At 43.9% G+C, this 13,070-nt stretch overlaps 1 protein-coding gene across 5 annotated transcripts in view; it reads right to left on the bottom strand.

The window, feature by feature from the left end:
* Nucleotides 1-5,329: 5,329 nt before the first annotated feature.
* Nucleotides 5,330-13,070, bottom strand: part of LOC119957305 (glycerol-3-phosphate acyltransferase 1, mitochondrial-like) — a 72,216-nt gene continuing 64,475 nt past the window's right edge. For all 5 annotated transcript variants that reach the window (XM_038785159.1, XM_038785163.1, XM_038785160.1 and 2 more), the window contains exons 18-22: nucleotides 8,769-8,900; nucleotides 8,008-8,128; nucleotides 7,392-7,451; nucleotides 6,545-6,600; nucleotides 5,330-5,875 (exon numbers count right to left, since the gene is read on the bottom strand). In XM_038785159.1, coding sequence (XP_038641087.1) covers nucleotides 5,762-5,875; nucleotides 6,545-6,600; nucleotides 7,392-7,451; nucleotides 8,008-8,128; nucleotides 8,769-8,900 — 483 coding nt within the window. In that variant the 3' untranslated portion in view covers nucleotides 5,330-5,761. The remainder of the gene's footprint in view (nucleotides 5,876-6,544; nucleotides 6,601-7,391; nucleotides 7,452-8,007; nucleotides 8,129-8,768; nucleotides 8,901-13,070) is intronic.

Below are 13,070 nucleotides of genomic sequence, written 5' to 3'. Positions count from 1 at the left end.
GTGATATTGAGTTGGTGGTCAGATTTTTGTGGCATGTCAAACCACAATGCCACTGCACCCTCCTTCCGCCTTCGCTACCGATGAAGTGGACAGTCTTCCTGTGGCTGTTCTGCCATTGTGGAAATTTTGAACTGCATTTCATCTGGCGCCCTCCCCCACCATGGATCTCTCTACCAAGAGCCAGAGCTCCCAACAGCATAATTCAAGAATTTGTTAGAGCACACAATCCTCTCCACCACATCAAGATGACGTTACAGAGAGGGAAAGAAAAATTACAACACGCACGACTGACATCAAGGATGAATCTAAAAGTACTAATAGCCAAATATCCATTAAATGTGGAGCAACAATGGACAAAACCAAGATAAAACCAAGAACTGCACTGCATGATCAACACAGCACAATAGTGATCAATGTGTAAACTGCTTTGTTCAGACCAAACTTCCATGTCATGTCCAGTTTTAATCACCAAGATATATTCAAAGATAAGAAGCAGTGCCAAGAGCCACAGGACAGATCCAGAGTATGAAAGATTTGAGATATGAGAAAAGACAGGAGATATTTTGGCTTTGCAACCTTAAAATAAGGTTCTTTGAGAAGTGATCTTATTGAGATGTACAAGATTGAATATTGAAAATGTCAATCTAAAGAGTAAAATAAAAGGGCCAACGGTTGAAATTAAAAGACAAATTTATATTTTCAGAAGGCTTTGCACACAACATTTGAAACAACATCCAGCAGACGTGAAATCCTGTAATTATCAAACAATGATTGGATGCAGCAATGGAAGGATTTTAAGGTCATTCTAATAAGATTGGTTGAAGTACCTTCCTTTACTGCAGCATTATATCATTCAGAAACCTTTGCTTTCCAGGAAGGGTGCTATTCTCCCATAAAATGACTTTTAGGGCGTGTTTGGCAGCGTGTTTCCCACCTGCTTTTTGGGTGAGATCCAGAGCTGTATCGCCCACACATAATAATTGGGGCTTGGGGAGTCCTGTCAATAACGCACTTAGAAATGTTTTTTGCGGAGGTGAACTAAACCTGCCAGCGACACTGACTCCTTAGAGATCGGGATGCCATTTTGAAAGGATGCTCCAACCTCTAATGAGCTTGAGGGTCCCCCATACTCCCCACCCATGGACTATGTGCCCCTCCCACTTGAAGTGACCACACCTCAATATGGGGTCACTGAGAGCCTTCGCACCCCCCTACTTTCATGACACCCCTTCATACCCACACCTTTCATAACCCCTCCTATGGGCATGGCCTCAGGCCTGATGGTGGGGAGTGCCAACCTGGCACACTAGCACCCAGGCAGTGCCAAACTGGCATTGTCAGTGTGCCTGGTTACCAGCAGAGTGCCAGGGCATAGACCTGCCCTATCCCCAAAAACCCAAAGAGAATCCCAGAGTGGCCATCACACCTGGTCTCCATTTGTGGTATTAAGTGGCACCCAGGTGAGGCCTTGCTAATGTAGCCGGTGATTCCTGATGGCAGGAGACTGGCCACGCACATTTAACTGAGCCATAAATGCAACCTGGATCCCAATCCAGTTTATGCCAGGGTTGGGTGACTCAAACTTGGGGCTCTCCCTCGATGCTCCCAGCGCAACGGGATCAGCACCATGCTTAACGTGGTGGCAAAAATCGGGTTAGCAGTTTTCTTCGTGGAAGCTACTTCCTATTGATGCTTGCCATTCTCCCCCATTTCATCTGAGTAATGTGGTTCTAAGGCAATAGTGCACACTGTTTCAACCAAGGACAGAGAAGTGTTGGAAGAATCTTGTACCTATCCCGTACTGTCCATAATTAGTGTTTTTTTCAGGAAAAGGAAGACATGTATCTGTTTCTTAGTCAGCAAGTGGACAAAATTTGAATAAAAGGAGCAAGATTTCTCAGGTTTAAATGAAGAGGATTGTTTTTTCACATATTCATGCCAAAAGCGTAAAGTCACTTGAGAAGGTTCCAGTCAAAGAGAATAGCACACTTTTCCGAGTAGTAAACAAAAGAGCAGTTAGTCATCTCGTCGGGGAGAAAGAGTCATCGCGAGCCAATTTAAAAAGTGGTTTCAGTTGGAATAGTGTATCAGAATTATTGCAGGATTCTGTCGAAGAGATGGATGTTCAGAAACACATAAAATTAGCTTTTTCAAGTTTTTAAACTTGGGTTTCTTTACAGGTGGACTTGGAGTAGGAATCAGGTGGAGAAGCTTTTTAAGATACAACAGTCTCCAAATTATAACGGATTTGATGTCACTGCCTTGCTCTTTCGCAATTGTGGTGAATGAGATTCACACAGTATTATAAGTTACCAATGTCACTCTGTTCCCAGTATATATATGTACGATATTGTAAGTGCAGTTGCACTACCTGACCACCAGGGGGAGTAGCTCTGGGAGTACTCGAGAGTTTGTACTGGGCTCCCCCTTGGCTCTGCCTAGAACTCCTCCCCCTGGAGCTGCTGTATAAAGATCCGTGCCACAGAGTCAGCCAGCCAGTTCACCGAAAGTTCAATGGCTAACCGGCTGGCTCTGTTGTAAGTATATTAAAACCGCTATTCTAATCCTAGAAGCGCGTGTCCGTAGAATTGATGGTTCCATCAGCAATATTCTGCAGTCATGTTCTTTGTTGACAGGCTGTTTCTTTCTGGCTCTTCAGATAAGAAAAGATTTTGGTATCAGAAGCCAGTTACACAATCAACTATTGTCTAGACAAAGTATCGTGGGCAGCACGGTAGCATTGTGGATAGCACAATCGCTTCACAGCTCCAGGGTCCCAGGTTCGATTCCAGCTTGGGTCACTGTCTGTGCGGAGTCTGCACATCCTCCCCGTGTGTGCGTGGGTTTCCTCCGGGTGCTCCAGTTTCCTCCCACAGTCCAAAGATGTGCACGTTAGGTGGATTGGACATGATAAATTGCCCTTAGTGTTGGGTGGGGTTACTGGGTTATGGGGATAGGGTGGAGGTGTTAACCTTGGGTAGGGTGCTCTTTCCAGGAGCCGGTGCAGACTCAATGGGCCGAATGGCCTCCTTCTGCACTGTAAATTCTATGATCTATGATCTAAAGGCTTAAAGCTAGAAGCCATCGCTTTTCAATGGAAATAGATGATAAGTCAGTCACACCTACTTCTGATTAACTGGTTTTCTACAGTTCTCCTGTGTTAAATTGCAAACTTGGAGACAAAGTCTGGAAGCCCAATGATTTTTGAGTTTGGAGTAAAGCACAAACAATGAGAGGGGGTGTGAATTCCACAGTTGGGTTCCTTCGGTATTTCGGGAAGCCTCCACCTGAGGCGATTCAATTGTGAACTTCTCAGAATCTTGTGGTAATCTGTAACTTTAGCTACCATGTTACTGTCTATTAAAATAAAAGATCGTTCCAGAAGGTTCCACACAAACTAAGTCCGTGAAGTTATGAACAGGACATGCCATCACTCAGCATAACTCATTTTTGAAGTAAAATGATTTGGTAGTTAAATTAACCAAATGATGTGGTACTCAACACAGAGACCAGATGGTCCCAACTTCGCTGCAGCAATGCAGCATCAGTGGCAGGAATGTATGCAAAGTAATCATCATCAGTGTGTAGAATGCGTGTTAGTATGTGTGTGCTTGCTCACGTGCAAGGTCATTTAAGCAAACCAATGGCAGAGTGGTAATGTCAGTGGACCAGAAATCCAGAGACACAAGCTAATGTTCTGGGGGCTCCACCACTAGTGGAAATTAAATTTAATTGATAAAATCTCTCATTGAAAGCTTGTGTCAGTAATGGTGAACATTAAATTATCATTGATTGTTGTAAAACCCCATCTGCTTGACTAATTTCCTCCAAGGAAGGAAAGCTTCCATCTTGACCTGGTCTGACTTGTGTTGTGACTCCAAGTCCACAGAAATGTGGTTGGCCCTTACCTGCCCTCTGAAATGGCTTAACAAGCCACTCAGTTCAAAGGCAATCAAGGAAGGACAACAAATGCCAGCCTTGCTGGCAATGCCCACATCCCATGAAAGAATAAAGAAAAATATCAGCCAAGGATCGTTTTCCACTGAGGGATGTTACAATGTGCTGGTAAACGAGCTTTGTACCAAATTTGGGGAACCTTGGCTGGAAGATTTCCTCTCCCCTGTCATCCTCCTCCTTCAGTCAAATAGACGGCTGACAAAGTTTTGCAACTATACTGCAATGCAAGTTGCTGCATTCGATGCGATAAAATATAAAATCAACTAAAGTTTTCAGAAACACTAGAATCAGTCTTTTATCTATCCTCTACATGCTGTTACCATGAGAGGGAGATATTAGAAATTGGGATTCAGAAATAGGGTCCAAAAAATTAAGCAATTTAATAAGTTTAAACAGATTGAAGGAAAATGCTGTTCGACAGAACTCAAAACTGAGTCACATGCTTCCATTCAGACTGAAACTCATGAGAATGCATTATACGATTCACCAAGACCTATTGTCTTTCGGGACACACCTGCATGACCAGCCAATATGTCATTAACAGAGTCTGATGAGCTAATGGTCTTATCAATGGATGGTGGTTGCATTTGAATGGCATAACTCTGGCTTTTTTGTAGACGGTAATGGGCTATCAGTCAAATAACAAGAACATATTCAAGTTTGACCACCTCAGGTGAGAAGCTTTCTTTGAAGGGCTGGGCAGTGCTCAGACATAGTGATATAGAAATCCTTTTTGCAACAAAGGCCAAAGCAGATGGGCGGACAAGGTGATACGTCGGGAAACTTGGAAGCAGAAGGCCTTGGAGAGCATCCAGTCAGGTCATGAAGCCTGCCTGCTTAACGATATAAGCAGTCATGGAACAGGTCATGGAAATTGCTAGAGAATGCTTTGAAAAAAGATTCTGAGATGTCCTAACAGAGGAAAGATTGCTTCCTAAATAAAAGTGCTGCCTTTAACTAGACATGTAAGTGGAATGAGAGCTGTATTTTAATGTTGAGTGTTGTTTAATGAGACCTTGTGTGTTAAAATTAATAAACTGCATATAATCTATCAGTGTTGGAACTGTGAAGTAACATTTTTTAATTTTTTTGTTTTAATAAAGCTTTGTTTATAAAATAACCATTTCTTACGTTATCGCTCCTGGAATGAATCTATCTTTTCTGCAGTCTTAAAACTTAAAAACATTACTCGTCTGGTTCAGTATCTTAACCTTTGTTGAGGAATGACCAGGCGCCCGTAAAATGGTGCACTGATTCCCAGGACCTTGATTCAAAGGTCGCAATTTTCAAGAACTAAAAACACAGCAGAAAGCTCAGAACAACATAGCTGAGCTTTCAACTTCAATATTTCCATTCAAGTCAGAAACTGAAATCAGTCTTACTCACCTAATTTTATTAAAAGCACAGAAGCAGCACAAGGCTACAAAATCCACATAATCAATACACATAAACCAAAATAATCACTGAATTCAGAACAAAATTTTTCCACTTAAACTGAAACAAAATTATTTTTTTTGCCGAAGTTACACATAAACTGAAAGAATTTCCTCATGAAAGTTAAGGAAAGGGCTTACTACCACAACCATGATTCCAGTTTGTAACTCACTTTGATGCCCAGCCATTCAAGCTGCAGGGTGAAAAACCACATTCATGAATCAAGAAAGGGAGCAGCCTAGATCAGAAAGCACATGGAAGTTCAATCCAATCTAAGTTGGATCTCGGCCTCTCAGAGTCAACGCAATAAATCCAGATGTAAACTAGATGAACAGAACTAAAAAGTAGAACTGTTTACCAATCTGGGCTTTCAACATGAGAATTGTTGAATGTACTGCTGGAGCTTCAGTAAATTATCAGGTTGCTGAAAAGTTTCACTGAGTTTCAGCAAGGGCCCCTTCACTCCGGGCTGATCTTTGAAAACCTACAAGTGAAAGGAGATGGTTTGTATTACTGCTTCCTAGGTAATTACTCATAAACAGCACTACTCCACAATATGTCAAGGATTGGGAAACATATGTTCTGAAAAAAGTTAAGATCAATGAAAAAGACAGAAACTGCAGCATTAAAAACTTTACATTTACATTCTAACCAAATTATTTCTGACTAATAGTACAAACACCGTACTATTTCTGACTAATGGTACATCAAAGAAAGCATAAATAGTAAAACTTCATCTCTGCATGTCACCTGGCACTGATCTATCAGTGAGTACTGTAATGTCTTCTCTTCCCTCAGCCAGCCATATCAGCAGCAACTACTGCTGGACATGGTTCACATGAAAGGTGACCTTCAGTAACTTAGCTGTGCAGCTATTAATTCTGCATGAATATGCAGCCATTCAGCACTGGCTTGTTGTCAGCCCCATGGAGTACTGAAACTCATCCAATTCCATTTTGAATTGATGAGTGTTCCCATACACTACCTGCTGAAAACTATGTTGAACTTAGAAGTAGGAACCTCCAGCACGATTTCCCTAAAAATTATATAACTTTGCACAAAGAGGATTAAATCCCTCGGGTTTAGCTATTTGCTGAATAAACGTGGTCCCAAAGAAATGATATAAGTCGCAAATGGTAAGAATTCCACTTACTCCTAGCTCCCTGAAGGTCTTTACAGCACTGTTCGCAAGGCAGAGCGTGGCACTTTCTGTAAAATTTTAAGAGAGGTTAGCAGCTCAAGTCCCATTGATCCATGCATACAAAATCAAACTTGTATTCTCAAAAATAAGCCGCATTGTCAAATCTAAAAATATATTCTTGATATGCGGCTGTCACTGACAAGGTCAACATATATTGTCCACATCAAATTGCCCTTGAACAAGTGGTAGCGAGCCACTTTCATGACCCCCTGGTGTTTATCTTTGTGTGAGTACACGCACAGAGCCTCTGTGGAGGGGGGAGGTGGGGGGAGATCCAGGTTTATGACCCAGCAACAGTAAAGGAACAGGAAGACAGTTCCAGGTCTGAATGGTATGTGATTTGGAGGCAACTTGCTGGTGCTCACAGAATAGACGTCACAGGTTTGAAAGATTACCAAGTGGTAGTGCATCAAATTCACTGAAGACTGCTGCCATCTATGATAATAGGGACCTATGGAGGAGGACAAGATGGATTGCCCACTCAGTGCTTCTGGATGAAGATGGTTACAAATGCTTCAGGCTTCTTTATCCACTAACAGATGAAAAATCTAAAAAGAAAGTGATCTGAAAACACAGGGACAACAGAATTCCAAAACACTTTTGAATCCTGGATCTGAGTAAAGTTAAGTGGATACTATCCCACATCTGAAACTCTAGCAAGAGGAAGCTCCCAACACCACCAGACATTGAGAGCAATTCTATTTTTTTCTCATCGATGAACTGGTATTCATTTTTTCCTGTGCCTCTGCTATGTTATTTGAGCAATTTGATTGAAATCATGTCCCATTAACTGACTCACCATGCTGCTCCTCAACCTGTGCTTGCAAAAGCTGAAACATCTTCAGCACACACTGTGGCTCTGTAAGAAAAAGCATGTAAGATGCATGAGCTTTGTACCTTCTGTCAGTAAATCTTGTCAGAAGGATTCTATATTTTCTGTATATCTTAGTTCAGTTAGTGATGTTGGAGAAATAGTTTCACAGAACGTTTCTTCAAAATATACCTTTGAAAGATGCATTAGATAAGCTAAGTCGAAGAAAAGAGAGTGAGGTTCACTTACTCAGCCTCATTGGGTTTCATACCTTCACATTTCAGGATTTACCCAATGGGCACAGCACTAAGGTGACTGTTAATTATGAAGAAAGAAAACAAAAGGTCCAACTCTCAGATCCGAAGAGGGCATTTCCACAGATCCCAATTCAATGCCCAAAATGCACAAAACCATTGGTGACATTCCAAAATAATAAAAAATAAATACGAAAGCTAGAGTAGTCTGCTTGCCACTCCACCACTTTTGACTGGTTGACCCAATCAAACCCTATTCAATGAAACACACAGAATTCCACTCAAGTTCTGAACACCTTTATCTTATTCATTACCTGATCATGATGGTTCAACAATCACACTAACAGTACCTTCTATTGGTAAGTCAAATCTGTGCAGCAAACTCGCTGCGGTCTCATATGCCTTCAATACAGGCTGCAGCAGACTACAAAGAAAAAGGAAAAATTTGTGGCTTTCTCTGGTTCGGCCGAGCTGGAAATAAGATAACAAACACATTAGGCGCCGTGATCAAATGTGAGTAATACAAAAAGTAACAAACGGCCAAAAAATGCAATGTTCTGTACGACTCATGAATTTACTAATGTCCCATTGTGCACAACAAACCAAAAGCAAGACATACCTAGGTGTACGTTTACAAAACAGCAAAGTGCTGTAAAATCTCAGCAAGTCTGGTAGAATCCGTCCAGAGAGAAATAGTTCATATCGAGTCCAATATGACTATCAAAACTCTGCTGAATGTACTTGCTGTTTTTAATTTCAAATATCCAACATCTGCAGTATTTTGGCTTCATTGAAGGTTTACATGTTTTTCCTGTTGTATTTTCATTCAGTATCCTTGCACATCAAGTGCAGCTGTATCAATGCTATCAATCAACATCTTGGATGCTTCACATCGTTCTACAATTTTGGCGAACTGAAGCTGTCCACAACTTGCTTACTTCAATAACGAGTCATTCGGAACACAACTAACTGTCTGAGTGTCACAGTTGTGTCAATGAATACGCTGTGCAGTATTAAACCCTTTTGGAGCGAGTATTAAAAGGTAATCGTTGAAGAGCTAACATTGAACGGTAACAGTGGAAGCTAGACTTTTCAATGACAGTCAGTGTACCTTGAAATGACATTTCCAAACTGTTTCGTCAGTGTCACTTTCGGAGTCATCAAAATCATCCATCACCTTCCACGTCAGCTCCTTGGCGAACCGCTTCTGCCATGTGTCACATGCTGGCTGTTTGTTCTCATTCTACCAAGTGGAGAAAAAGCAGAAATTTCAAACCACTTGTTCAGACACATTACCGTGACTGCCAAATAAAATGTGCACCAGTCAAAATCTCTCTCCTGTGTCTCAACTGCTATAGTCAGGTTGAATAAAGTTGCAAAGTACAGAGTGCAGAAGCTTGCCTCAGGGGTCAGTCAAGTGTGAGTCCAGGTACCAGATCTCTGTAGGAAGTGATCACATCAACATACCAAGACTCCTTGATAGCACCGTTCAAACCCACAACCTCTACCACCAAGAAAGACAAGTGCAGCAGATGCATGGGAACATCTCGACTGAGATGTTCACCTTCAAGCACACACCATCTTGACTTTAAAGTACCTCACCATTGCTTCACTGGTGCCAGGTCAAAGTCCTGAACTCCCTCCCGAATCGCATTTTGGGTGTACCTATATACATGGACTGCAGCCATTGAAGCCGGCAGCTCAACACTATTTACTCAAGAGCAAGTTCTGATGGGCAATAAATGCTGGCCTAGCCAGCAAGGTCCACATCCAATGAAAATAATTAAAAAATAAAAATCATCCCTTTCCCTCTGGGAATACACGAGTCTCCAGCAGCCTCAAACCCTTATGATCTTTGCCTCCAAAGCTCAAGGATGCTTGTGTCAGTGTAGCAATGAGTTCAGCTGCTCAGCACACACACCAAGAAAATAATGCGGGGCCATCTGATCTGGAGAACTCATTCCACACTGGATACAATGCTTCATCATCAAAGCATCAGATGAGCCAATTTGATATTACATAGAAAAAGGTGTTCAATGGCATTTACAGCACAAGCCATTTAGCCCAACTGGTTCATACCAAGGTTATGCTCAAGTGCCTCCTCCGACTAGAAATCATCTCACTTTCTCAGCTTAACATTCTATTTGTTTGTCTAGCTTTCTGTTTCTATGCGATTTGCCCCAGCTACTTCTTGTGGTAATGATTCCACAATCTAACCACTGAGTAACCATGTTCCTCCTGAATTCCCTATTGGATTAATTAGTGACCGTCACGTTTACGGTCCATGATGTTGGACTATCGTGACAGACTACCTTCACTAATTATAAAAAGGCTGGAGGATCCGCAATAATACTGTTGTTTCAATCGTCTGATCCACTTTCCAAAAGAATAACCAAAGGCCTCTTCTGTCCACATGAATGAGATATTGGGCGTGATTCTCTGTTTGGAAGACTAAGTGTTAACGCCAGAATTGAGTGTGGGTCTTGTTCCTGTGCTGTGTCCACTGAGGGCACAATTTGTGGAGCAATTCAGGACATGCTAATGGGCTAGCACTCTGCCCATTTAATCTGGAGCAATTCTCATTCCCACTGGTGTCAGATTCACTGGGGCTGGAATTGGCGCATTCAAGCTTGACAAGCTGGAGCTGCTTGTAAGCATGCCACTCCCCTCACATTCTTATTCCAGCCAAGAAGATGGCCCAGAGAGTGGAGCACAACACCACGCTTCACCATGTTGGATGCAGTGGAGAAGAGGCGGGAAACCCTCTTCCCCAGGGTGGAACTGTGTCCCACAGTCGTTAACCGGACCTGGGTAGAGGTGGCCAAGGCAGTCAATGCTGTGAGCCTCACCAGACGGTCTGCCACAGTGTCGCAAGAAGATGAATGACCCGCTTAGAGCAGCTTGGGTTCTGTTCTCCTGGCATCATTCCTGTCCCTCACTCCTCGCATCATAACCCCACTCCCATAGAGACCAATCAAAACCTACCTGCCTGCATCTCCTTTGCAACCCACCCTGCATCACCCCAACAACTGTATTGTCCTCTTTAGCCAGGTGCCTTGCACACACATGCCATCAGCCACAGACCGCCCATGTTACTCACCTCGATGCATCTCACCATGTCCTTTCTGTATCCCCTTGTGGTGAATGTATTACGCCAATAATCCACCATTGTATCTGTGCTGTTGCCCTTGTATTTGTATCTGTGCTATGCTGTTGCCCTTGTGGGCTTCTCCTATGGGCCATGGTATGGCATTATCCATAGGGGAACATGTTGGGGCATGTATGGCCTCCGCCCATGGCTCCTCCCCTTGAAGGGAGGTATAACGAGCAGTCGACCTGTAGGTGGTTCTCAGTATTGGATCAGTCACAGGCAGGCACTGTTCTAAGTTGATTAAAGCCACGGTTTACTTCTACTCTTGTCTCGAGTGAATTGATGGCCGCATCACCCCTAGAAAACGGCAGCCCATAACAGAAGAGAGTAGGAGAAGACCAGAGGGGGCATCCCAGACTTCAGGGCTCTCACGCCCGCCGAGCAGAGGACAATGAAATTATCCGGGTTAGTGCAGGAAAGGGCTGATAGGTGGAGGTCGGGATGCGACAACAAAGTGAGTCCCTAATGCAAAATTATGTCCCTATAGCAGGTGAGTCACCCCACTCCGCCAGACTACTACTTCCCAAGATCTCACCATATGACTTTCCTTTTGTATTATAGGATCACCATCAGACCATGCCATCTTCTCAAGTGTATCTCACCCCCAGCCACATCCGCAGCATACTCGGGAGAACCAGTCCGAAAAAAGACACAGTCCTCTCAGCAGTGCACCCTCCATCATCGCATCCCCTTGGTGGGACATTTGAGGAGGCTGCTGGGTCAACTTAGCTTCTGGTGCGCACATCACACATGCTGCATCACATCAGGTGGACATGGGAACTCCCAAGCAAGCGGACAATCGGTGGACTGCCTGATCCAAGTAAATAGCTGTTGTCCAGACAGGTATCGCGCTTCTGGAAAGTATGACACCACCACTGAAGGAGTTGCAGGCACAGAGCCAAGATCGACAGGATGGGGTGTCAGCAACTTTTCAGCACCTGCATGTGCAGCTGGAGGAGTCCATCCTCCTTCAGGTGCAGGAGATTCTGCCAATAATGCATGATTCCCAGGTCAACACTGAATGAGTTGCATCCACGGTGGGAGCCTTGGGTCAAGAACAAGAACAAAGAAAAGTACAGCACAGGAAAAGCCCTTTGACCCTCCAAGCCTGCGCCGACCATGCTGCCCGTCTAAACTAAAATCTCCACCACTTCCTGGGCCCGTATACCTCTATTCCCATCCTATTCATGTATTTTTCAAGATGCCCCTTAATGTCACTATCGTCCCTGCTTCCATCACCTACTCCGACTGCGAGTTCCAGGCACCCACTGTGCAAACAAAACTTGCCCCTCGCACCTCAAGCCTATGCTGGAATTGACTCCTCTACCCTGGGAAAAAGTCTCTGACTATCCACTCTGTTTGTGCCCCTCATAATTTTGTAGACCTCTATCAGGTCGCCCCTCAACCTCCTTCGTTCCAGTGAGTACAAATTGAGTTTATTCAACCTCTCCTAATAGCTAATGCCCTCCATACCAGGCAACATCCTGGTAAATCTCTTCTGCACCCTCTCTAAAGCCTCCACATCCTTCTGGTAGTGTGGCGACTTGAACTGAACACTATACTCCACGTGTGGCCTAACTAGGGTTCTGTACAGCTGCAACAAGACTTGCCAATTTTTATACTCAATGCCCCGGCCAATGAAGGCAAGCATGCCATATGCCTTCTTGACTTAGAATGCCCCGTCCAAGCACTTAGAACTAAGTGAGTCCCAGTCAATATCGAGGAAGTTAAAGTCTCCCATCACAACAACCCTGTTGCTTTCACTCCTTTCCAAAATCTGTCTACCTATCTGTTCCTCTATCTCCTGTTGGCTGTTGGGAGGCCTGTAGTCAAACCCCAATATTGTGACTGCACCCTTCTTATAGAACATAGAACAGTACAGCACAGAACAGGTCCTTCGGCCCTCGATGTTGTGCAGAGCAATGATCACCCTACTCAAACCCACGTATCCACCCTATACCCGTAACCCAACAACACCCCCCCCCCCCTAACCTTACTTTTTAGGACACTACGGGCAATTTAGCATGGCCAATCCACCTAACCCGCACATATTTGGACTGTGGGAGGAAACCGGAGCACTCGGAGGAAATCCACGCACACACGGGGAGGACGTGCAGACTCCTCACAGACAGTGACCCAGCCGGGAACCGAACCTGGGACCCTGGAGCTGTGAAGCATTTATGCTAACTATGCTACCGTGCTGCCCCCAATCTTATTCCTGATCTCTACCCAGAGAGCCTCGCAGCCCTCTGAGATGTCCTC

The sequence above is a fragment of the Scyliorhinus canicula genome, chromosome 26, assembly GCF_902713615.1.
Source record: "Scyliorhinus canicula chromosome 26, sScyCan1.1, whole genome shotgun sequence".
Lineage (NCBI taxonomy): Eukaryota > Metazoa > Chordata > Chondrichthyes > Carcharhiniformes > Scyliorhinidae > Scyliorhinus > Scyliorhinus canicula.
The sequence above is the reverse complement of the archived record's forward strand: the minus strand, read 5'-3'. Positions and strand labels throughout refer to the sequence as shown.